The sequence below is a fragment of the Limanda limanda genome, chromosome 9 (assembly GCF_963576545.1).
Source record: "Limanda limanda chromosome 9, fLimLim1.1, whole genome shotgun sequence".
Lineage (NCBI taxonomy): Eukaryota > Metazoa > Chordata > Actinopteri > Pleuronectiformes > Pleuronectidae > Limanda > Limanda limanda.
Window position 1 is genome coordinate 11,699,637 of NC_083644.1, and position 27,600 is coordinate 11,727,236.

At 40.8% G+C, this 27,600-nt stretch overlaps 1 protein-coding gene across 1 annotated transcript; it reads right to left on the reverse strand.

The window, feature by feature from the left end:
- Positions 1-341: 341 nt before the first annotated feature.
- Positions 342-26,317, reverse strand: LOC133010659 (lisH domain-containing protein ARMC9). Its single transcript, XM_061078260.1, has 25 exons — positions 26,249-26,317; positions 24,960-25,049; positions 24,256-24,381; positions 23,727-23,897; positions 23,232-23,387; positions 23,034-23,126; positions 21,687-21,708; positions 20,809-20,966; positions 20,410-20,508; positions 17,186-17,220; positions 16,990-17,101; positions 16,302-16,394; positions 14,467-14,557; positions 13,499-13,622; positions 12,818-12,957; positions 11,817-11,893; positions 11,463-11,537; positions 11,042-11,132; positions 10,812-10,870; positions 9,929-10,027; positions 8,878-8,993; positions 7,842-8,011; positions 7,264-7,366; positions 4,771-4,928; positions 342-1,320 (listed from the first exon to the last, which is right to left on the reverse strand). Exons 2-25 carry the CDS (start codon positions 25,032-25,034, stop codon positions 1,298-1,300), a joined length of 2,466 nt encoding a protein of 821 aa, XP_060934243.1. The 5' UTR covers positions 25,035-25,049; positions 26,249-26,317; the 3' UTR covers positions 342-1,297.
- Between the last annotated feature and the right edge of the window lie 1,283 nt (positions 26,318-27,600).

The window sequence follows — 27,600 nt, forward strand, 5'->3', positions numbered from 1 at the left end:
TAAACAGAGAGGAAGCATGAGGCAGAAACGCCTCAGTGAGGTGGCCCCGGGTGCTGTAGCTTTCAGTTTACAACTCACAACACGAGAGCAGACGTCCTCCTGCTGTGAGACGCCTCGGTGAGTGGAATTAGTTTGTTCCTCCAGGCAGAGGAGGACAAACATGCCAATGACTCTCTGACAGGGATCATATAGACGAAGATGATTTATGATTAAAGACCGAACTGCAGATGGAAGCTGCGAGACAGATCAAAGGCTGCCTCTACAAATGTTACTGAGTATTTGTATAGGATATCATATATGTAATGTATATAGACATACACATCTGAACTCGGGTGACATGACACATTTATTTCAAACCACTGACAACATCAGTCAACAAAATCAGTTTCTCTCAATGCAAATCCACAAATACATGCAGTAGTCAACATAAATATACATCAAGACACCTGCAAAACTGGATTTAGGACATTTACATTATATCAAGTTCCTTGTTAGATGTTGTACTGATGGTAGTTTTCAGTATATCAACAATAACAAGCCGTTTCTATTATCATTTAAAAATATGCACTATAGCCTGACAAGATATGTGAGGACCTGATCTCGTTCTGTAAACATTTCCGGAGCATAAATTAAACACGAGCTACCATGATATGATATGCATTTATCTATACAAGTGGATGGATATGTTTTCATCACAGTCAATTCATACAGAACATGATGGGAATTCAGATGATTATAAATTTGTAGAATCAAGATGATTCTAAACCCCCATAGGTTTTAGAATCGATTAAAAGAAAACAGCTGTGGCTGTTCTTAAATAATTCAACTTTGTGAAAGTCATAGAAAGATTTTGAAACATCCATAAGTCGTTAGAAACATCCAAAAACCAAACTCTCATACAGTCAAGTGACATTATTGGGTTAGAGTTATCCAACTGTGGGGATATTTAGGTGTGACAACCACCGTCTGGATGAGGGAGAGGAGGAACTGGGAGGTTAGCTCGGGCTACAAGGTGAACAGTGCTGCACGGCTGGGGGTTGTGATCGGTGCCCGGCTGCATCTCAGGTTACAGAAGGAAGTCTGCGCTAAAGACGAGGGAGGAGGGAAAACGCAGAGCCACAATCCTTCACATTGTTCCAGCCCCTCCTCCCTCCTTCTCCTCCTCCTTCTCCACCCTCGCTGCCGATCCTCGAACATCTCTGTAGCTCTGACCCTGATCGCAACCGGGGGGTATGGTGTTACAGGAAGCCCGATGCTCGTGGGGAGATAGCGCTACTCCCCGGTGACAGCTCCCTCTTCACCTCCTGCTTGACTGGCTGCCTGGAGGAAGAGAGGGGTGGGCGGGGGGAGGGAGGACAGGAGGGAGGGATGTGTTGGGATTACAGGAGAAGAGAAGGTACAGGATAGTCAAGATTTCAACATATCAGTGAAAAGATCATTTCTTTCTCATATTTTTTTTTTTAAGGCATCTAAAAAGAAACACATCTCGGAATCATTGTTTGCGTATATGTGATGCTGTTTTTTTCCACATCACAGTTCAACTATTTTGTTAAAAGCCCTCAAAGTATTCACTCCAGAGTCTATGGATACGCAAACTGTTTCGATATTAAATTATTAGCTGCTGAACATCCTGATCGTGCCCTGGAGGTTTGATTCCAATTAGTTTCTAAGCTTCCCTACTTATCTGAGGAAAAAAGACAAATCTGGTTTCCTCATCACATGTATCACTCAGGAGCAGCGAGCACTTCCTCCACCTTCTCAACCTCCAAACAACACGGAGCTGTCATCACGTGAGCTCAGTGTTGTCGACGCCACTCGGGTGGAATAATGCAGTTCTCCTTTTCTTTCCATCCTCTCTACAAGACAGGGCAGCAGCAGCAGCTCCCCTCCTGGTTTGTGCCGGCTGCGTGGGTGGCCCCCCCCCCGTCAGCTGCACAAACGCCTCCTCTATCTCTCCTCGGTGAAAAGGAGCGTCTCTGTCAGTCACAGCAGACGCGCTCGCCAAACACGATCCTGCCTCGGCGTGTAGATGTTTCCTCTCAGTCGGCAGAGGCTGCATTCAAGTGCAGTTAAAAAAAATTCTGAGCTTGTAAAGTCATATTTACGTAACTAATTACATCAGTGCTGTGGTGAATATTGGTGTACAAGATACAAAGCAGAAAACAGTGTGTAACTCTGACTCTGATCTAATCCAGGCATATACTAGGAGATCTGTATATATCTCAGAGACTAATTGTATCCACAATTTAAGTACTGCAAGCTAGACTATTATGCAGTTGTAGACACAACACAGGGGGTCCCTGGGCCTGAGAAGGGAAGGAAAGGAGTTAAATGTGGCTATAAGATGGACTATTAAATGTGACTTAAACTAGACAAAAATGAATGAGTTTTCGTCAACTAAAACTAGACTAAAATGTTCTGAGTTTCCATCAACGAAAACTAGACTAAAACTAGGAAGTATAAAAATAGATGCTGCCAATCCTGATGTGCTGGATACACTGATAACCATTCCTAAAAAGCTCCACTCAACCGTCAGTACCAACATCCACTCTGCCCAGGAACACCAGGGGTCTCATTTATAACCGTTGCGTACGCACAAAACGGGGCCTGAAACGTGCGTACGCCACTTCTCACGCCAACGTTGGGATTTATAAAAACAAACTTGACGGGACAATTTGCGTATTTTAACGCAAACTCTGACCCACACGTTTTGGAGGCGGGAAAGTGGCGATGCAGACGTGAGGTGGTGAACTGAAGCCTGACAAAGCTGAACCCCCAATAAAATGTTGAAAAATGAAGTAATTCTTGTGTATATCATTCAACACTACTGATATCATGGGGGTATAATCTGGCCTGAGGGGTATAATTTGGTCTAGGCCATAATATACCCGGGGTATAATCTAGCGTAGGCCCCTTTAACCCCGGGTATAGTCCGGCCGGGGGGTATACAATGGCCTGTTACACCGGCACGGTCGTCAGGGGCGATTTGGGGATTCAGTGTCTTGCCCGAGGACACCTCGGCATGCGGAGTGGAGGAGCTGGGGATTGAACCACTGCAGTTCTCATTAATGGACAACCCGCAACCTGTTCGAGCGTAATAGGATCTTAAGTGAGACACAATCAGACTACACCCTGTAACACGTTTACAGGGATATGAATACAATATTGTATTAGAAACTCATGTCAACATTGTAATCAGACTAATGTCAACAGTCGGTAGATTGCTGTACGTGTGAATACAGTCATTGCCTGAATGATGAAGTGGCTTATCAAGATGGGTGACTGCGTGGCTTCTTCCGCTGACCAGTGTGTTTGCATGTGTTCAACATCATTTCCTGCAGTGTCAAATATAACTAAAACCACTGAGCTTTTTTTTTTTTAACAAATACATCTCTTTTCCACACATGGAGAGACTTCAATTTCTCATGCACATTCATTTTACAGGTTAAAAAAGGCTGATTTACAGTTTCAAGTTATATCTCGACCATGATTAGAGGCCACAGTATGCAGCCGAAAGGAAAAACAAATACAGATGCGTGTCAATAAAATCTTGAGTAGCTCACAGTAAAAGTGGGTTTGACTTTTTGTTCGGTTTGTTGTGCCGTCCATGTCTACTTAATGCCCTTTGAGCCGAGCAACAATTAAGTGACTTCCCGATTAATCAATAGATGCCTGACACTTGCCAGACCTCAAGAGCACAACGCACACAGGCCGAGGATGTGGTGGCTCGGAGTGACCATTAGCCACTATTACGGGCTTTTCTGGTAAGAGCAGCCAGCGTAAGAGCCGGAGGTAATCGCTCATCAAATTCAATTCGGACGCATGAGAGCATCGGGAGATGTTATCACCCGACTCGGAGCCCCAGAGCAGCCGACCAGGCAGTCCTCCCTGCAGTGACTCAACTTCTGTGTCTAGGACGTGAAGCTGACAGCAAATAAATGTGAGACACGGTCATGTTAGTCTGACTTGTGCCTTTGTTGAAAAAAAAAACAACAATTAGCGTTTCATATTTTGTAAAAGATTATTTTTTTGTTAAATGCAAGCATCGAGTGATGGTCGAAATTGTCACGTGTTTCCAATGGATGTTAGCAGACTAAAAATGTATTCTCATTCACTTATTTGACACTTTTTCTAACCCTGAATGAATATAACCACCATATATATCTAGTTCAAACTTGTCCTAGTCTTCTTAGAGCCATCAGGATTCATAGACTCTGCGGCCTAAACAATCAACGTATCTGCTCACGCAACATAAAAATGCCCATTCCTGTATCTACAGTCGGTCTCTGCTCCAGTTCTGTGACTCATCATGCTGCATGTATCATATTCTTCTGGGATTGTAAAGGAGAAAGTCAAAATAATGAGGTGGGAAGAAAACGAAAGGGATCTGTGATCATTTATCCTCTGTCGGTTATATTGTGGAATCTGCTTCTGAATTCAGACCTGGAGTGAACTGTTCTGGTAGAACAGGTTTGAAGCAATGAAGCAAGACTATCAGGATATTATAGGGATGCAAAATAGGTGGTGAGACACATCCGCTTCACATTATCTACCTGATGGTGGACAGGTTCAAGTTTCATGCTTTAAAATGTGACAGGGGACTGATGGGCAGTTAGCTCATCTTCGATTACAACTGGGAGTTTCTTAGCTAACTTGATTTTCTGCAAAAAAACAAACAAACATGGACTTCCAAAGTTATTTTTCACTGCGAGCGTCAGACAAAGAAACAAACTGGGGCCGATATTCACCAACGCAGTCCGCCTCACTTACCTCCACTGTGCGATCTGCCTCCTTCCCCTGGGCTGGCGCTTCCTGTCTGGGAAAACTGAGGGGACAGGTCTGGATGCTGCTGAACGCCGTTTAGGCTTTCCTCCGGGCAATATCGGGGAATTTCATGCCTGCTTGTAAACCCCTTGTTAAAATCCTCACTGTTGACAGATACAGAAGAGTGAGATAGAGAGGAAATAAATTAGGATTTAGGCTTTATAACTTTTACAGCTCACATTTCTGCAGATCTTATTCCACAGACGGTATCACAGCACCGAGGTCATGGATGCCCTGGGTACAGCACAGATCTTGCACAAGCTTCTTGCTTTTGACACTTGACACAATCAGTTTCTCTTGTTTCAGTCAATAGCCCCAGAGCCAGACTATGATATCGATGGCCCTGTAATACCAAGTAGGGGCAGCTACATTCTGTAAGTGTGGACTTATTACGTGTGGCATTTCTATAATATTGTAAATTCATATGATGCGTATAAAATATGTTTAAATGTTGAGAGGCAGCATGTATGCATTTCTGAACTAGAAGGGCCGACATAAGAACACCAACAAGACCCGCTAGTCTCCTTAAATTCAATCAAGCTGCACCGATTTGGACACACTTACATAAATCAAACAGTACCCTAAATATACCAAAAAGGTTTTCATCAAGGTCCAGAATTATTCCCGGAGAAATTGCAAAAAGGCCCATCTCCTAATGATGCCCATCCTTCCACCAAGTTGGTTAGTTAGTGGTAATCCATCTGTGTAATCTTGCTTAAATACCAACCAACAAGGAAACAGACATGGCTGAATACATAACCTCAAATCAAAACTGATTAACTAAGGTCCAACTTTCAAGAGTCCGATGTTTGCTCTTTTGATATTTACTAAGGTGCGCCCGAGTGCTGTTTGCCAAAAAAAATAAAATAAGGAACATTTTTTCCTTTTTTTTCAGATAAAAATTCAGATGGAGCCAGAGCTTCGACCTGACTAGCTTCCAGCGTTTTAGTCAGTGATCAACCTACAGTATGCGCTAAACCTGTATTGTTACAGTAACAACTGTCAAATTCAACATATCTTGAGTTGAATGAACAGAGACTGAGAAATGGAATTAGCCATGAAGCAAAACACTTTTGTACCTGTCACTCTGAATCCGTTGCATGTGAGTGACCTTTGCATGATCTTTTAACTTTGTAAAAAATAAAAACTGCCATCACCTGAATGAGCACATACCTCCCCAATGGTTCATCAGTCCCCTTAAATTCAATCAAGCTTTTTTCATCCAATTAAGATCCATGCACTATTTCTTGGGAAATTCATGTCAAAATGTCACAAAAATCCTCTTACTTCTTAATAGCAAAGAAAAAGAAAACAATTTTTTCCTTTCAAGACAAATACCAAGATTAAATAGGGTCTCTCTTGGCCTATGTCCCCCTCCCCCAGAGTTTTGTGGAAATCTATTCTGTTGTTTCTCTGCTGACAAACAAACCAATGGACGGGATGGGGGACAAATACTCCTCCGTGGAGGTAAATATCGCTTTGAACCACTCAATTCCTTCCCATAAATTCAGCCACCACCAGAGCAACATGGTGACAAGACTCCAGTTTCTAAATGTGACGTCGGGATGGAAACCAGCCTGGACACCCAACGTGTTACTCTGTGGAAGTGAATGTGCTAGAAAATAACAAAATATGTTCATTAACCTCAAAACAAAAGGCCAACATAGACATCTGCCCCTTCAATCATTGCCAACTCGCTGTGTTGCCAAGACTCTATTCCCCTAACCATCAATGATGATCCTGAAATCCCTGTCGTCCCACTATACAAATCTCAGTCTCCAAACTGGGGTGAAATGAGGCGACCGGAGTCGGACTCAGCAAGGCTGTATTGTAGAAGTGTTTTACGTTCCTGGGGGAAGGGGTGGGGGACCACAGAAGTGGTTTCCTGGGACTCATTACTGCTGGGTGGGATTCAGTAATCAAGTTCTCCAGGGATTTTAAGGAGAGGAGAAACAGGGGTAGGTTTTGCTGAATAGGTCTCTTTGTGGGTCCTCGTTTAAACGCATGTCACAGCCTCACAGAGCAGCTTGGCAGTGCTGAGTCACCGATCGGTGTCAAACAACACTCATGCCAAGTCTTCACACACACACACACACACACTAACACACACTAACACACACATCTCAGGGTTTCACGGGAGCCTCGGCTGAGATAGGTTGTTTGTTTATATTTGCATCAGTCCCTGAGCTGATGTCCATTATGATGTTTCTTCCTCTTAATATTCAAAGTTGTGGGTGATTGCTGAACAGTGAAGCAGGAGGCCTCAGTTTCCAACTTCTGTGATTGGAAACCATCGCAGTTTGACAGTGTCAAACTATTCTAAGACATTACAGTCAAATCTAGCTTCCTGGGGAGCACATCGAGACGGGTTTCAGCCATTACCACACAAACAGGCTCATTATGTATGTGTGTTTGGATAACATTTGTGTGTCACTTTACCTGTTAAAGACATTGTGTTCCTCCAGGGGGCGTCCTTTTGTGGCCTGTCCTTCGTACGGGCTGTCCAGCTCTGAATCCTGGGACAACCGGCCACACTGTGAGTCTGAGGGTTTTGCGTTTTTGCAAGGGAGAGGGCGGGAGATATTAGAACATCATTTTGGATTGAGACCAAATCGGTTGGATTTCAAATTTAACCTAAGCTCAAAACAGCAGCTCACAGAATCAGCGAAAACACTGATGCCAACCTGACATTTGTTTTTATGGAAAGCCATTTCGCTGAGTCCTTCTCCCTTGTGCTCTCTGAGGAAGTGTCCTTCTGTTCCTCAGAGACACTTGGCATTCCATCAAATAAATCCAAAACAAACTTAATAAAGAGCAACAGTTGGAAGGGAAAGTAAATACGGTAGGCCGCTGATTTTAACTGCATGCTGTAGGAAGCAGGAGATATCTGACTGAAAATATCTGATGAACAGCCACAACCACACTTTTAGACATGGTCACAGCTGCATTATTTGGTGTTGATGTTCAAAACCAAAGGAGGAAGGACACGAGGCAAAGGCAGAACCAGATCTACCCACCGATGCCTTGACGTAGGGACTCAGAAGTGCTGGGGCGACTGCCGGAGCGCGTAGGAGGTCTGGAGTTGAATCTGGAGGGTACAAGGCTTCCGTCTTCACTCTTCTGTAGACTCAGAGAGTTTTCGCTGTCCCTGCTGACCCCACACCACGGACTACCAGCTCGATAGTCACTACACATGACACACAAACACAAACAACATGACTCAGGTCCTGTAAGATCATTCACTTTCCCAGCGCAATAACTCGGCTCAATTTGCGCAATATCTTAGCATAATTAACTTCTGTAATTTAGGATTGTGGTGCTGTGATGCTGCACTTTTTGTTCAAAATCTTGCGAAATCATTAAGTATGTGATAGACGACATCTACATAAGTCTGAATGTTTTAAATATAAAAATCAATAAAGATCAATATTGCCAGCAGGTTATAAAACCACTGTATCAATAACCTGCTGTGATTTGATGTCTTATCTCGTGGGCGAGGTCATGTGTCGGACACCGATCCCTCATTGCTGTCATATCCATTTGGCTAAAATAACACGGTCTCTTTTAGCCAAAACGTAATTGAACCCTTTCTTGCTGTGACCTACTGCACTAGTTTAACTTTATTATCCATGTGGCCGAAAAAAAAAGGCAGAACGATCGCCATCTATTCGAGCCGATAAAGTCTCGAGAAAAACAAGGCCACTCTCTGGTTTCTTCATGAATATAGAGTTGTGTGGTCAAATATAATAAGTATAATGAACTACTATGTTTTTGTTTGAAGGCAGCGATTTCAAACTAACACGATCTCTGTCCACACAAACATTGAGAATGCTATTATGTGACACTGGGCCTGCACGTGGTGATGTAAACAGGAAGGCATGCGTGTGCCGTTGTACACATTTACTCAAATAACAGCTCATTTCTTACACGTTAGCAGTTGTATCGTTGTGAAATACAGATTTAAACTGCATAACGGCTGCAAACAAAGACAACGAGGTCTGCGGCATAAGAGTGGATGCAGCCTAACTTGAACTGTGCGTGTATTTCACTTACGCGGCGTTGACATTACGATGAGAACCTGGTGTGACCGGGCGCTGTAGTGGTTCGTCAGCACTTGGCTGCGTCATAGGGATGGATTTCCTCTTCACTTTAGCCATGTTGGTCATGATCTACACAAAACAAACACTGGGTCAGTAACTTAACAGCAGCGTAGGTTTGACCCTGCGGTATCATGATGTGAGAAAGCACTATGTCATGGGCTGGACACAAGTACTTTATATGTTTTATTTATGATGTCAAGGAGAAGTACTACAGTACCCACAATCCTCAATTGTAACAGAACATCCTGATTTTTTAACAGATGAGATAAAGAAAGTCTGAAAATCACCCAATGGTTTATGTGATGCCAGGTTTTCTCACTGTAAAATAATTATGTACACAGTCTTGAACCTTTACCTTTTTTTTCGGTTTTCTGAAACGTCAATGGAGAAAATAAAATAAAAGGCAAATTTACTCCCGGAGGAACCACCATTCCAAAAGTGGGAGGTGACTGTTAAGCTCCATTAAAACCCACTGGATAGAACGTCTCCAGTAGAAATTCAGATAGAAAGTTGAAAAGTATGTCTGTGTTTTCAGCTCCTCAAACAGTCCTACAGTAATAATACTCATTGTCACTGCTTATTATGAATTCAGCCTTTTTTGGGGGGGGGGGTATTCTTTCCTTAAGAAAATGAAATGGTCTCGTTCACAAATTCCTCACATCGTCACGTTGATGGAAATATAAGACATTTTATATGCTGATGATTTCGTCCACACTAGTATTTAGCAGCACAGTGTTATGAAACCCAGTACAAACCCTCTCAGTTCCCCTTGTCTGATGTACGGGAAGGAATTGTGAAGCAGACACAATATCCAAACTCTGACAATAGGTATCGTGCAGCGGGTTTGTCAGCAGACTGTCAGCCTTTAGTCAGAAACTGTTGTAAGTTCCTGATGTTAATTGAGGGTTCAACATTATCTGTGTGTAGCTACAATTGGCATCTTTAGTTGAGTTTTATACAGTGCATATACACACATATATGAATATAAATATATAATCACTTACTCCCAGGTACTCGGTGGTGAGCAGACTCTCTCCTGACAGTTCCCTGGGCTGCGGTTTGAGAACTTCCTCTATGTCGCAATAGGTCTCACATATATCCTCCTGTCACAGGATAAAAATAATGAAGCAGTTAAAATGATGTGATTTGTAGGGGGACAACATACAGTGTTTTCGGGAACATATGAAACATAAAGGTCTTAAAAGACATCCTAATTTGAGCAGTTTCAATTATTCAAATTTGTATTATATCTAGATTTGTTGACAGTATAAAATGTAATACAGAAATCAGCCCAGCCAACACAATGGCCTCTGGCTTGTTTCTAAACCAATTGTTAAACACCAAAACGTTTAAGCCCCTGAGGTGCTAACCCTAACCCAACAAGGTTACTCGACAATGGTTCAAATGAACTTGTTCTCAATAACATTGATATGAGGCTACAAAGGTGTTTAAACACAAAAACAATGCTTGGCACCGACAAGAAGTACCAACAAGAGAACATTGTGGTCTATACCCCTGGGACAACTTGAGAGACATTTCTTTCAACTTACTACCGTGTACCTTATCTTGATAACCCACATTCTCACTTAATCTGCCAGGATCATCACCCCCAACACTGACACACACACACACACACAGGTCGGTGACACCCAATATCTGTGTCAGGCTGAGATTGCTATCTACAGTTTTGGGAAAGGTGTCCAAATACGAGGTGTTCTTTTCTTGTCGCGATTCCTCTTACCGGCAGTGTCTCTCTTCCTCAATCTTTTGATTTGTCCGTGGAAACATATTCCTATGGTTCTGCTGAATAACATAATAATGGACGTATGCCATGATGGTGTAAAGCACCAGCTTATCAGTCTCTAATGGGTTGAGAGGTGGACTTACATCATTTTCGTCCTCTTCCCCGTCCTCTTCGTCGTCTGATTCTGGCCCCTCTGCCTCAGCTGGGTGGAAGATAAACAGAGACCAGAAGGAAAAATTCCCCAAAGCAGTCATTTTCGTTCACTGCCTCTCATAGCATTACAATTCCAAAAGGCACATATAATGCAAATTATAATACATAATATATTAATAAAATCTATATTTATTTATATGTAAGAATAGACTTCACTCACTTGAGTTCAGATGTTTGATGATGTATTCAATCTGTCTGTTCAGGTGTGGGTTCTCCCCTTTGCTGTAGAGGCGAAGAATCTCCTCGACACTCTGCTCACGAGAGGGAAACACGTCACAAAGACAAAATGCAAGGACCGGTTTTCTACTTCGCTTCCAGATTAAAGATCAGTGACTGAATGTTCAGAGAATACAAACTCTGATTACATTGAGCTGTGAGCAAACGGGATCATTGGAAAACCATGCAAGTGAGTTCATTGTGATTGACCACGAGCAAAAACCCAGCGGTGTCAGGGTACGGTGACTGTATCTCATGACTGTGAACACCTGTTGTTTCCCCCCCAAACACCGGCTGTGTGATGACATGAGCGAAGACAAACGTGGAGCCAAACACAAACTGCGTCGGTTTCTGTGCTATCTCACCATCTCTCTGGCTGCCTGTCTCACAGAGGGAATGGACAGGATGCTGTACAGGGCTCCGTTCACATATTGTTGAATCTGAGGAAGGCAAAGTGACATCTATCTTTATGGTCTAGAGTGGTATAGACATATGCATTCAACAAGGCTACAGGTGAAACAATTGATGTTTGTGTGTGTATTCTGTGAATCCTGTAGAAACATTAATTATGTTGTTGTCTCAATATGTGTGTGCAAATGTGTTTTTAGGCCTGTGTTTGTTGTATCCATGTTTTACACCCTCTATGAATGTCTGTGCCTGTTGTGTACATGGTGGTTGTACCACATCTATGTGCAAATAATGAGAGATGTGTGCATCACCCTTTGGTTCTCATGTCCGAGGAGGTCAGTTAGAACCTTCAGCACATGCTTGGCGTTCTCTGCACACTTCTTTTTTCCTGTTAAAACACAGCCACCCAACACACATAGACACACACACACACACGATTCAATTTAATAACCTAGAAGTCTTTCCTGCTTGCCAATAAAATCTGATTTAAAATAGGATCTCCTTTCACTCAGATTAATAATTAATGAATCCCTCCAGCCAAGTAGTTTTTTCTTTCTGTGAGTAAAAATAGTAAAACCACTCAAACATGAAATGCACTATCTCACTGTGTATTTTATAGAAAGCAGACCCCAGGGCAACAGAGACAAAATAAAGGAAGTACTGAAAAATAGAGTATATCTTTGTTCACTGCATATGTGCAGTAAAGGGGGCAGAATGGAACTAAGATGTAGATATGAACTAAGAGAAAACTACACTAAAATGCTGCTTTGCATTCAAGCATAAGACGATAATGGCCTTTGCTCTGCCCATAATAAAATCTTCCAAAAGGATCAAAGTGCTTTGAAAGATAATGGCCTATTGCAGTGCCATCCAAATACTGTATAAAGAATAGGATGTTGGATTAAGGTTGTGCCAATCGTACACATATTTACTCTTTCTGGTGATACCGCTCTCAGGCATTGTAAATAGTAGGCTACAGCCAGAAGTTGATAAGCTTAGCTTACCTTAGCCTATCGACTGGAAACAAAGGGAAACAGGAGTCTGGCTCTGTCAAAAGGCTATACAAAATGTCCAGCATCTCTAAATCTCACAATTTAACACGTTTTATCCAGTCAATTTCTTGGATAGGACCAGCTATTTCTTGGAGTCTCCTATGGCTGATTGGAAAATACTCAGATGCAAGCAACAGTCCCCGAATAATAATCTACCCCTTTAATTGGCCTGCACTTTACCTTGTGTGCATTATCCAAAATATATATATAAAAATTGAGGGGGGGGGCTTCTCATTAAGGGTTTGGAGTCTCGTCTTCACCTTTTGTGCGCAGACACAGGTTCATAAGCATAGCTGCAATGAACTCCAGGTTAATGTCATTGAGGCAGTCTGGGTCCTGCAGCTCATCCACCAGCAAGCCAATCAGATTGTCTGCAATCATGGCCATCTGCAGGCTCCTCCTACAAAGACATGATTATGCACAAGGGATATTCACCATCTTCTCCTATATTCATAAAATGAATTAAAACAAAGATACATGTGTTCCTTAACAGAACAATAATTTAGGTAAATTCCTTTAAATGTGCTTTTTTCTGTCTCATCTAATTTTGAGAGACAAAGTATTAAATGAACACATTTTACTGTTTAAATTTAACATTAGAGATTTTAAAAGAATCTGATTTCAAGATAACACTGTAAGGTTCCTAATGGCATGTTTATTGTAGGTTTATTATGACTCTTGTCAAACTACAAGTCAAAATAAATTGAAATGACCATTTTGAGGAGGAAAAAACACTTTCTCTTTGCTCTATGAAAGCATGCAATAAAATTAAACGAGGATTTCAAATGGCCTTAAGTGAAACAAATTAAATATGTCAACTTCTCATTAAGACTTCTTCCTCACTGGTTACGTTTAAAATTTGACCTTAGACTGAGATGAGGTGATGACTGGTCACAGTGTAAGGAAACTGCAATACAAACACTGGTCATTTAAAAATGTACCTGAGGCTGAGTTTGTCCAGGGCAATGACCACGATCTCTCTCACTAGGGAGTCTTTCTCCTCCTGCTTGAAAATCTCTGTCAGAAGTTCCAGAAGAGTGGGGATTTGGGAGAGGTAGACCCGACCTGTAAACATCAAAATGAGATTATAATCCAAAGGAAAGACAAGGACTAGTTTATTTTAATGCTTCATTACACAATATTAAACAAAAAACATATATATACACCATTACTCAACACTGAAAAGGTGGTGGTAATTTTGGTTCCAATGCTAGGGAGTAAAATATTTCTGATGCTGGCAAACATCTAAACATTTTTTTATGAAGACATAAAAACCCTTGTGACAAAAACATGTAGCTGATGCTTGATATTTATCAGATAAACTATAACCTTATCATAAATAACTACAAATACAACCAGATATGTCAAACTTTGAATTAAGAAAAATATGAATGCACATGTTCTGCATTATTTCCCATGTCTGCGTAAGGCTCATATCGGCCAATCTTTATTGCCCGACTGATAAATCGGTTGCACCTTCGACAACACACGAGAATTATCACCTTAACAAAACCAAAAGCAGATATTTCTACCATTCCAATCTCCATTAGTTACTGAGAAGGACTATAGCTCTAAGGAGTCCAGCATTTAGCAGTTTCACATGTTTCCTGAGCAACCACTTCAACTTGTCCTTGTTGTTGACAGTAAATTATAACTGCTGGCTGTAGAAACTAAAGTTATGTCTCAGCACAAATGATACTTGTCTTTACATCATTGCCACTTTACAAGATTTCCTCCACAGCTACTGACATTGTGTTGGAGAGAATCATTAATGGCTTTGTGATAAAAGCCAGGTCGCCCAGGTCAGACCATGAATCAGTACATCTTCCAATGCATCCATTTCAGACACTGACTCATCTTACAAAAGAAAAAAATGCTTAACCAAATGTAATGGCAGCGCAGCACTTACCCTCTGCAAGGGATGCGAATGCATTGATGAGACGAGCCATGTATTGCCGGACAATCTCGTTCTTTGACCTCAATAGATGGACCACGGTTTTCTATGGAGACACAGAATGTGGGGTTGTTTAAGGTGACGTCTAACGGTTAAAGACATAGTAACAATTTATTCTTTTTTTTGAAGAAAATAATGTCACATCTTCTGCCAAATGTCAATCACTCCTCCTTTGTGTCTCCGCAGGTTTATTAAAGTGATTTTTTTAACTGTTTATGTTTATGTTTTTTTCCACATAACGACATTATAGCAGATAGATGACAGATGGAGGGAGATTTGGAAAGTGGAAAATTACTGAAACTAATGCAAAGCTGTGATCACATAGAACTATTTCTACATAAGTTGTGTGGTTGGTTGTGATTTGATAACAAGACAGTGACAGTGGACCACTGTTATTGTGTCTCTCTGCAGTAAATGATTCTAGTGTCATTCAGAGGTGGCTTGGAGCACCCTGGCAAGGACGTAGGCCAAAAACCCATCTGTAAGGTGAGGATCAGTTACTCTGTGTTAAAGGGATTATCTTGAACATCAGGCCCCGGGGCTAAAGGCTAGGTGAGGGGAACGTGAAAGGGAAAAAACAATAAAGTGTGCAAGAAAAAGAACATGTGATTCTAAGTCTGCTTAAAACCTTTTGAGAGGGGGGAAATTTGAATACTATGTTTTGTATTCTGGCCTTTATTCAGTAAAATGGACAATTTGCTCATGAATGAAACTCATCTGTGGCTTGGAACATTTGACTTAAATATCCATAGAGGTTTGGAAAATGCTTTAATTAAATTCTTAGATCAATCATATTTTGGTAAACCGGTTGTCAAAACATCGACTAGGAAAGTCACAGTCTGTAAATCTGTGCAAACATTGGTTTCAGAAATTTATCAAACGATTGATTGTTGTAATATCAAATATTAATCAGGTATTATCAAAGCAATTTCATGTCCTATGAGTTCAGTGCTCTGTTAACAATACATTTTATTTTCTAGGAAATAAGAATTAGAAAGAGCTTCATCTTGCCATCTGTGGTGGATGATCACAACGATCACACAACAGCCACTGGTCGGTGTTTTTACAAGTTTATACCATTGTTCCTTCTTAAGTTATTTTAAATCATATGTCAAAGTTTAAAGTAATAAAATACAGTATCACTTGTACAGTATCCCAGAAGGATATGGGTTACTATCTGAGATGCTATATGCCGTTTGCTCGTCACCCACACGTTGTGGCGTTTCGTTGTGTGCACCAACAAAATGTGCCAATTCACCAGATCAGATCAGCATGAAATTAGAGCCATGGGATTAATTAGATAATGTGGTCGGTGGACGAGAAATTATTTTTTTACTTTGGCTCTGATGGTTGCACCCTAACTATGGAACAGTTCACCTATTGAAATCAGACAGGCAACATTCTTTACTAGCTTTAAATCTCTCATGAAACTTTTTTTAAAAGAAGATTTTGTTTGATTTATTTAATGTTTTTTTTCTTGTATGTAACTTCTTTTTATTCCCCTCTGTTTTATGACCAGAAACTGTTAAGCACTTTGTAACATGTTAAGAAAAGTACTACATAAATATAGTTTGTTGTAGTATAATAGTTGTTATGAAATATAGTTTGGGCCTGGAGATGTGAAGGAAACATCTTAATAGCAAGAAAACCTTCATCTTAGATCCAAAGTCATTTAGGAGAAATGTGCTATAAAATAGATTTTTAGTCATTAGACAAAAAAAACCATACATTACTATAAAGAATATGACAAACACCATGCAATGTGATTAGAATAAAGCTTTAAGTCCCACCTGTTTAGTGCTGTAGCATTCCAGCAGATCATTGCTGATATAGGCCTGAAGCACGGATTCTCTCTGTTCATTATGTAGCGAGCGAGTCAGCCTCTGAAAAAAACGTGAGAAACGAACACAACAATCAAGTCTGGACTCGCAAACTGACTGTGAATGTGACTCTCCTCTCCTTAACTTATTCTTTTCTTCTCCTCTAAACTCTCTAATGAAACTACCTTTCAAAAATAGGACAATATCACATCTACACCTGCTGTAGTACACTAACATTTGTGTTACTATCAGTAGTTCAGTGGATAATATACTGTTTATCTTGAAAGACTAAGTATGATTCATTAAGTCTTCCCTGAGTCTAACTGGAGTCAAATTGCTTGCGTGTGTACATACAACCAAACCGATTGTGATCGTGTCACCCTAATTGCAGAGGCCCCTACCCAAACATGTTGAAAGACATTTTTTTAAATCCACCCTGAATAACTTTGGGCTTTCAATTCAATCAAGTTGCACCAAATTTCACACACTCAGAAATGTAAATCCACTAAACATGGCAAATGTTTTCCATTCGCCCACTAGGTTGCACGATAATTTGTCCATCAGTGTTTGACCAGGAGCAGGGGTTGAAGATATTACAGATAAAAGACTGTGAATGTGTGACACATGCAGTAAGACAAATAGGATTCTGAATCCTCACCCAGCGCAGGGCCTGAAGCAGCAGAGACTGGAGGTTGTCTGCACCTTCAACCAGGTCTTTCTTCAGCTTCTCGTAGTCAAGGGAGGGGAATATCTGACCCTCCTTTGGTCTCCTGGACATTCATGAAAAAAACATGTCATTCATGTTTTATCAAGAAACCGCATACAGAAAAAACCAGATCAATTGTAACACTTACTGTGGAGCGATGGATGCTCGGAGCATTGAGGAGGCCTGCAAGGTAGAGGGAGAAATGGAGAAAAGGACAGTGAGGAGCAGAATGTATTGTAGTATTTCATTATTTCAAACTGCATTTATCACTTTTGTGCTAAATAAAACCCATGTTATATAAAGACGTCCCTTTGGTAGCTCAACTCACCCAGTCGTGTTTTCCATGTAAAACAATCAAGTTAGCTTCTGTCTAAATAAGTCATTTGTGTTTAGGTTTTTTCATGCGTTCATGCTCTCGGTACATGCTGGATCCCCAGGCATACAGTGTTGTACTGTTTGGCAACATCGCCCATGCAGTCAGTGACAAAAAGGTGATGACTCGATAGATAAAACTACCACAGAGGATGGGTTAGTGGAAAACAGTGATCCCTTCTTCTGTAACACCTCAGTTCACTTGTACTGCAAAGCTGTATGTAGTTATTTCAGGAAAAAAGTAAATGCTGGCGAGTATATTATTGTGGTGGGTGGTTGTGTGTGTGTGTGTGTGGGGGTGCCTGTGAAAGACGACCAATTACCACTGTTTTTTAGGATTAAAAGAGGAATTTTAAACCCAACCCGGAGCAGTGAAAGGTCAGGGGAGTGATCTATGTCTGTTGAGGTCTCGGGTGGTTCGGGACACATTTTTTTCTTTGCTGTGCATCAGGTAATATGGAAGAGGAGGAGAACACTGAAACCTGGATTCTTTCCTCTACAAAAAAATGTAGCTGCCCTGAAGAATGCCTTGGGGAATCTCTGACACTGCAGCAGAATGGTATCCAAATTTAGTTTATCACAGATACATACTGCAGAAACAGAATTATTCTCTTTTATCTGTGGTTTTTTAAACAAGAACATTCCTTAAATGTACAACCCCTTCAGTTCAACTTCAGGAGGATTTTAAAAGTTTTTGGTAACAGATTGATTTTTAAGGTCACATATCAGATTTCAGCCACTGACACAAAGCAAAGGCTTGACCTGAATTCTCTGACAAAGCTCAATTTACACAAGAAGTGACTTTACCCTGCTTAGCTCTTAAGCACGTCCTCTCACTATTTACTCCTTTACGACCATGGGGACCACGGGAGGCCACCTATTGTTAGTGTAATTGTCTAAATAGACGGCTCGGCTCCCTGCTCTCATGCAGCTTTATTCCCTTCAGCCTGATAAACTCTAGCACGGGTGCCAAAAAAGATTTGTGACACTTCATTATACATAATATAATCTGATAATTATGGTCAGTTATGGTTTTATGTTGTGATAAGAGGAACGGTTGCTTGTCTATTTGAGAATAAACGGGTAATGACTCAGCTCTCAGCTACAACTGGGACACACATATTATATTCAGATTACCAGAAATGTTCATTCAACATGTCCAACCGGCTCTCAGCAATCCAGAGCTAAATAATATCAACTAATAAATAATGTTTGCCAAAGCTCTTTTTGTTCTCATATAACACTTTCTACAGTTATCCTGGTGGCCGCACTTCCTCCTCCATGTTAGTAGACAGTAAAAAGGACCATAAATCAGTCATATACCAATTAACATTATCATATGTTGAACCTAATAGCCTGATATAATCCACCACAAGTATAAAGTGTTCTTGTTGTCTTTTCAAATGACTGTAATTTAATCCACCCTGTCTGTCAACCTGAGCGTGAGAGAAGTCCCTTCACCTTGTGTTGGCCCTTATGGTTCTCTAACAGTTACTAAGACCCTTTAAATAAACAGTGAGGAGAGAAAACTGAACCTGAGAACATTTGGCTTAAAAAGGATGACCTGTCATCGATAAGGTGACTTAACGATGACCTTTGGTAACAAGTGAATGTGATGATGAGGCACCTTGTTAAAGTGACGCTCTTGTTCGCCTTAACTGGTGATTCGTCAACAGCTGTCATTTTTCCAACAAAGGAATACATCCTGTTAAACAAGGTCAACATATGTAGTAAGGACCAGAGGAAGATGGTAAGGGATATAGTCTGACTAGAAAGGCAGGCAAGGATATGTATAAGTACAGGATGAGGGAGGCAGACATGAAGACGAGGAGAGGAGGAGATGGAGGAGACACTTCGAGGCACAAGCAGGACGAAAGGGGGGGACCCGAGCGATGACAGGGAGTAAAGATGAAAACATATGAAACTTACATAGCCATCATCATAGGGACTCATAGAGTAATATCCCTTTGTGGACAAAAAGCATCACACACGCACAAACACACAGAAAGAAGTTGTTCAGTTCAAAACAGAGAGAATTTCACAAGCCAGAGTTCAACAGCACGATGACAGCCACTCACAGGAAGTGTGATTGTTGAGGTTTCAGAGTGGAAACTTTTGTTTCAATTGGGGGACCGCTTTTTGTGCGTCTGTGTCATACAGCCACAGTTTTAACAGTATTGAAAAACAGCAACGTAAATATGCTATATTTCATTTGCTATATTACTGTTTACTTTAAATATTGCTGCTCCACCAGTTGGTTTCGGATTGCAATCCACCAAAAGGTTCATTTTCATTCTAACCATTAGAATTAAAGTAACGTTTTCAAAATGGTTGAACTTCAAATGACTCATGTTTGGAATTGTTTGCGTCTTTAAAATTTTGCAGCAGGTCCTCCAACTAAACCCGGATCCAGTCATCTTCTTCCAGGAATTAAACTGCAGGATTACTACGTGGAGGGATTACTACACAGCAGCACAATGTACAGAGGGCAAAGGAAAACTTTATGATAGCGAGACACTCCTTTTTTAAACATCTTTTAAATTCCTCTTCAAACACTACTTATGTATCTGTGACGTACGGCCCCTGGAAGCAGCTTTAAGATCCTGTAGGAATGTGATGAAACTGTTCTACCTTGGGGCCTAGCTCTGCCCATAGACAGTAGATGAAGACGGATGACATCTCGCACCATTTGAGAATATTCGTGTGTTCATATTTACTGTAAGATTGGTTTTAAATTTAACAGGGCGAAATGTCATGGTTGACAGCTAATGTTGGCTGGTCGACGGCGTGCATTGGCGGGACCTTGACACGCTGCTCCATCCCCTGATGGCTACTGAGCAGAATCTGATGTCATCAGAAAATAAAATAATAGATAATTTGGCTTGTTTTCTGGAGGAAGTGGAGAGTCTCGTCGCCCATTTTGATTGACATTGTTTGGTTTCTACCAGTGAGGTGTGGAGGGAGAAGAAGGGAGAAGAGAAGCTGTATGCTCTCACTCACTGTGCCAGGTCTGGTGAAGTCCGTGCTCTGCACCACGCCTTGCCTCATCTGGTTGTTGAGCAGACGAACACACACACTCTGCAAGTACTCGGGGGAGATCTGCAAACACACAGAGTGCCCCTTGAGCTTTTTGGGAAGAGGAAGGAAGGGCAAGCTTGTTTTTTTATAACACGTGTCCTGTAAATAAATAATGTGTGAAAAAAAAAGTTGTCATGTAAACTACAAACATGTATGTATGCGCAGGGCATATAAGAGAAAAAGTCTAAACTAAAATGTCTGTCTGGTGTTTGTGTGTGTATGCCATTCATTGGCTCATTAGTTTTAGTGTCTCTAGTAGTTTCTGCATGAAGCTTGTGTGTTAGAATGTGTGTTTGTGGGCCCACAGTCGAGCTGAACTACCAATTTTCCGCTGACAGTGGCCACCAGCGAGTCGACCAGCTCAGCAGTGATTCCAACCAGGTTGCGGTAGTCGGACTGCATCTTGCTGAACTTCCGCACACAGCTGGAGATGCGCCGTTCTGATTCACTGAGCTGGAGCTGTAACTGCTGCATGCTCTCTTCACAAACACACAGGGAGACAAAAGATTGCAGGAAAAACAGACAGAGAAATAAAATACATTCAAGTGATATGTCTGTGTGCAGCAGTCTAATTATCAACGTTAATCCACTTTGTCTGCAACCAACTATAAAACTGACCGAATTCATCTTCAGTACAAATCTTCTTTAATCTTTAATCACAGTTTCATCGCAGGAAAATCAGTTATCCCCCCAAATTTTTTTTAAATGTGCATTATATAAATCAAATAGAGTGCCTTTTCCACCGGATCAAAACACCCAATGACTCCCCCTGACATCCGGCTGTTGTCTGCAATGGAATGGATTCCATCGACATTCATTCCCTGGTCAAATGATTCCGCAGTACCCAGCTTCGGCTCTTATCGGTATTGGGGAGATGTACGAAAGCCATGAAAAACCTCTTTGTCTTTTGTGCTTGTTGTTAGGGAGAGTTCTCTTTACCCTGGAATATTAATCTATAACTTTTAAGTGTGGTGTTCAGATTTCAGAGAGGTGAGCACTTTGGGTCCTTTCCAGAATATGGATTAGAGAGTGAAATGAAAGGCAACAGTTACAGCTCTTCCTCAAGAAATCATTGACTCAATTAATAATGTTTGTTGTAAAGGCAGTCTGCTTTTGGTGCCTCTCAATTTCAACATAGTGGAGGATCAGATAAAGTATTTGCAATACACTGTAAAATGAAAATTGAGATGGATATTTACCTTTTGTACTCTTTCCGCCCTCCTTAGGGATGGTGATGTTAAGGAATACACATTAAATCTCAACTGAACATTGGTCAAACATTTCTAATGTGTATCTTTCCTCACCTCTCCCGTCAAGAGCTACACACACAATCAAAGCGCGTGAGTCAAGAATAAGATTGACGTTGGACAAAGATGGTAATTGAAAGGTCCTGTTTGAAGGGGGACACTTCGTCACGGAAAGTTTGTTCACATTAGTTCACAATTACGGTAATCAGACTCAAATATTGCCTCTCCCAACTCCCAAGGCAAACACAGCTGTCATTCAGCAGCAAGGTTACGACTGAGTTGATTCCTCACATGCATTTCAATCATCCGCGTGCACCCACTTCACCCACAGTTCATTTCCTGTGCAAGAATGTACCAGCTGCCAAAGGTGCTGCCCATCGATGAGTTTGCACATTGAAGGATATGTTAAATAACCTCACTCTTTATATATGTACAAACTAGTCCGATTATTTGCTTTAGTCAGTCCTTAAGATGATGGCTGTGATGTGATTTATGCTTTTATCGTCTGCCACTAAGGGAAGGTTTTAGTTTCCTGAATGTGCCAGGAGGAAGTTTGATCTGATGAGCTTCCAGTAAAAAGCAACAGTTCTTGCCCTTCTACTGTGAAGGTGTTAGGCTGAGTTAGTGCCAGATTAGGTCCTGCCATGCTCAGATATAGCCATTTATAACTGCAAATCAGGCAGGAGTTGAGTGCAGGATACTACAACCAGATCTGGGCAGCAGTGAATTTGGAAGACTTCTTTTGTCACCTACAGAAAGGCTGTTGGGAAACAGGGATGGAAAACACTCTGTTCTTGGCCTGTGTTAAATCCCTGAGTTATTCCCCTCTAGGTTCTGTTGTGTTTATCCCCACCCGCTGATTTATTATTTGAAAGACCTTTTTTTGTCCTTTTGAAGAGTCGATACAACTTTGACTTAATGTTGTGCTGTTTTGTAAGCCACCTCTGTGAGGGCTGTCAGGTGTTCCGGGGAGTTACGAAACGGGCGATTTAGCAGGACACCACTGCCAAGGAACCAAATCAATGACTGTGTCAGAAGTTGAATTGAGCGCCTCGTTAACTGAGCAAACTTTTTTTTAACTAACGATTAAGGTCTGGTGAAAGTTTAAATCATTAGTAATGAAGAGAGGTTTTGACACTGTTACATTTACGTGACTGCAATTCATATCAAGTCACTGTAAGCAGCAAAGACACTGAAGCTAAATGATTGTGTTACCTTGTCTAGAAACAAAAATGCAAAGTCACCCACTCGGATGATTTTCTCAGCAGTGACTTGTCATTGTTCAATGATAAAGGATACATATAAATCCAGGAGCCTGGGGACGAAGGTCGGCTTCAGTGTCGCCGTCAGAAATTGCTCCAGCTTATTCTTCAACTGTGGTATCCAGGAATCCTAAATACAAATGCAGTTAGGATCACTCACTGAGCAGTAATGTTGCAAAGGTGAAAACTAATTGTCAATAACTAACTGGATAATGTTTGATAATCAACTGCTCACATGAAAAAGATATTTGAAGGAGGAGTGGACGGTGGGGTTGGGGACGTAAGGCAAGGCATAGTAAGGCAGAAAGTCTGCGGCCTGACTCAGCGCTGCTCCTCGAGTCTCCAGGTACTTTTTGAAGAGGGAAATCCTCTTCTCGAACTCGGCTCTGTCCTGGAGACAGATTTAGGAACTTAAGTTAATGGATTTATCTTATTTTGGCCAACAAAATATGTCAGGAATGCTCCTCTTCAGCAATGATTATCTCACTTTCTCTGCCACCAACAAAAAGCAAAGAAGCTGTTGACTACACAATGAAAGGCAGATCATTACTTACTAGTGCAACAACATTAGATAGAACATACAGAGAAGCCTGCAGCACAGCTTAGTGGACAAGGTGAAACACTGCACATGTGGTTACAGGGCAGTTAGATTTTGTCGGCAGATAATCTAATCCAAAATAATTTAAACTCGTAATAAAATCATTTCGACGAAAAGATTGGATTTACATACATGTTCCTGAGGGTGCCTCCTCAGAGGGTAGATGGAGAAATGGATTTTAAGGTAGAACTCCAGCCTCAGGGCCTCAGCATCTATGTCTTTTACCTCAGAGGGAATGTTCTCTGACCACAGCTCGAAGAACACTTGTTGATCTCCATCGTCAAAAGAGCTAAGAAGGTCTTTCTAGAAAAGCCGAGTCAAGAAAAGGAATGGGTTCAGTGAGAAGATGTCATCCATCAGCTATAAAAGGTTGCCTTGTTTTGTTATTATTTTATTTACAAATGACAAAATAATAGTTGAACTAAAAAAAGCCCAATATTTACAGATAAGAAAAATTACTAAAAGAATAACTTCAGAAAAATAATGAATTGCCGAGCCTTATAAAACTGATTAAAAACATAGTATTATATTCAGTTTCATTTCCTGCATGTTAGTTATTAGCAGTTTGAGGACTAATTTTCACCAACTTCCTGCTCCAATACCTCCACAAATAATCGACCAACCAGAGGAAACAACAGGTTCTGAGAATTGAATCATTTACCTGAATGGCTCTGATCTTTGAGTCACTTTGAGTAGCTCCTTGAGGCTCGGAGACAAGCTTTCCTTTTCTTTCGCAGTCCTTGTCGAAACTTTCAATAGTGTCTTCAAATTCCTCAAACTTAAGGTACTAGAAAAAATAAAAAAAAGACACATAACAAGCCCAAGTTGCATTAACTCAACCTTAACCAGTGCAGAATGGATCGCTGTTTCAAATCTTACAAATTAAACAATCTCTATATCCTGCATAAAAGGTCCAGTGTGTAAGATTAAGGTGAAAGGGATCTATTGGCAGAAATTGAATATACAATAATCCTAGTGATGTTTTCACTAGTGTGTGGTCCTCTAAATTGTACAAGTTGTTGTGTTATTTACCCTAGAATGGGCCCTTTATACTTAAATACTGTATCCGGAGAAGGTCCTTTCTACGAAGGCCGCCCATGTTTTTACATAAGGAAAAAACTAAACACTTTTTGAGTTTTCATGACAACCGAACATTACCACAGGTTCTCTGTCCTGTTTGGAAGGGGAGGGTCATGTGAGGGGTATTCAGCCACAACATGAAACTTCTCCACTGGATGTCACTATTTTCTACACACTGAACCTTCAAATAAAATGTGTGCAACTCGATGAATTTTTATGTCTGTTGATGCTCACTCTGGTCTATGCATTATTCCTGGTGTATTAATACTATTAGATTTTATTTACCTCCTTAATCATCCCAAGAAGATCTGTTTCAGTTTTCAAGAGGTCCCCCATCTTGGCTGCCTCCTGGGAACTCATGTGAGAGCTCAAAACCTTCAAAACAAATACTCGAAATATGAAGTGTGTGTGTTGTGGTTAAGAAGATTAATGCTGCATTAAGACCTTTGAGTTTCAGTTTTACCTGAATTGTAGTTTGTGAAACACAAAGTGTCATGATTAGTTTAAACAAATGTGCTTTGATAGATAGATAGATAGATAGATAGATAGATAGATAGATAGATAGATAGATAGATAGATAGATAGATAGATAGATAGATAGATAGATAGATTGATTGATTGATAGATAGATAGATAGATAGATGGATAGACGGATAGATGGATAGACAGATGGATGGATGGATGGATAGATGGATAGATGGACAGATATAGACATATGGATAGATGGATAGATGGATAGACGGATGGACGGATAGACGGATAGATGGATAGATAGACAGACAGACAGACAGACAGACAGACAGACAGACAGACAGACAGACAGACAGACAGACAGACAGACAGACAGATAGATAGATAGATAGATAGATAGATAGATAGATAGATAGATAGATAGATAGATAGACAGACAGACAGATAGACAGACAGATAGACAGATAGACAGATAGACAGATAGACAGATAGATAGATAGATGGATAGACGGATGGACGGATAGATGGATAGATGGATAGATGGATAGATGTTCTTTATTGATGCCAAATTGTTGAATTATTGTGTTACAGCAGCATGTCAGGGCATTGCAAATAGAGCATAGAACAAGACTCAATACAAAAGATGAGAAAAGAAACCAGCATGCAAAAAATGAAGCAGTTGTTTGAAAAGGTAAAGTTGGGAACATGACTAAAATAAATAAACATGAATATAAGCTGTGCAAACAAATGAAATCACAGTTATTGCAGGAGTGTTCAGAGAGCTTTTGGTGTGGACAGGAACTACAGGGCTCATGGTTTTGAGGGTTCATCTGTTGAGGGGAGAAGTTGTACACTCCAATTTGTAATAAAGCCCACTGTGTGCTACACTCTCTCTAACTGTCCTGTCCCTGTCCCCGTCCTCCTCCCCCCCAAGCTCAGCAGGACACTCAAACAAAACACAGCTGGTCTCATCCTCTCTACCAGTCAACTTCAATAACAACACCAACCCATGGGGACAAAGCGAGCTAGTAGCTACATGCGTACGAGCTAATCAGATAGATACGTTCCCTTACGTTCACATTGAATACAAATCTCATCCTCACCTCTGTTGCTCGTCTGTAACTTCTTCACAAAGACTCACATCGCGTTAATTCCGAACTGAGACTCACACACACTCCATTTTCGTCCGGGTTTACAGGCGCAGTGAGGACAAGCTCGATTAGTGGCAGCGGTAGTTCGGAGAGGCACTTCCGGTGTCACCAGGAACTGCCACTGACACGTCAAGGCAGCTGCCTGTGATGCGCCGCACTGGGTAAAGACATCTGCCTTTGATGCCACACTGTTGAAAGGTAGCTGCCACTGGGGCAACAAGTGTTTGGAATCTGCATCTGTTTCAACAATGGTTTGGGTGTTTGGGGGACTGGTATTTATACTTTCCTGGCTTACAAGTACAAATTTCAAGTACATCGTCATTCGTCACCAAGGTTACCAAGTACAACTTGAAAAATTTATATTTTTTCTTTTGATGACAGATAGACGTTCAAAATGTGTAAAAAACTGCCTTTGATTTGTTTATGTTTGGGTAATTTGTGCAAATGCAGATCATAATAACTAAATTAAAGCATTAAATTATAGCATTGTCTATTGTAATGACATATTAAGGTGTATAACTTAAATAATGGGACCTTAAAAAGGGCTACAGAGCTGCATAGGTTTTACATGTGTCAAGATAGCAAAGGTGTTGTCGTACGGACTTGGTTAAAGAGACTTTAATATCAACAAATCTTTGCGTTTCACAAAGAGTAAAGTCACAGCTAATTTGAGTCTTTGTATGTAAATAATTGAAGAGAAAGCAGTGATCCAGTTTCTGTCATTGAGCTTCATGTTCCATTGACATCGCTGCCATGTCCTACCACATTCGTGTAGGACCAGGTTGTTATACATCGTTTTAACAACTGCTCTCTATCTAAAAATGATGCCTGGATAAAGGTGATTACACAGAAACACACACATTCCAATTTCCATCAGTCAAACATTGCACTCCTGTTTTGCATTTTATTTTACTTTTTACTTTACTTTTTATATCTTTTATTTTTTACATATTTTTATTTTATTTATTGTTTTTTTTCTTTGTGTAGTACTTATTGTGTTTTTATGTTTTATGTTCATTGTATGCACCTTCAACCAAAACAGATTCCAGGTAGGTGTAAACCCACTTGGCAATAAATACATTCTGATTCTGATATAAACGAGCATGTTTGACAATACAATTGGAGAAAAACAGATCAATTATTCGTGGTGCTCAGAACAGTAACACGCTGATAAACATGCATACACTATGTACATCTCAGGGAATAAGTCACAAACAGCGGTAGTTGCCCAAAAAACTGCCGTGGCACCTGCCTCATATTGTGGCAGCTGCCTTCACAAATCAGTGGCAGTGTCTGTTGCCACC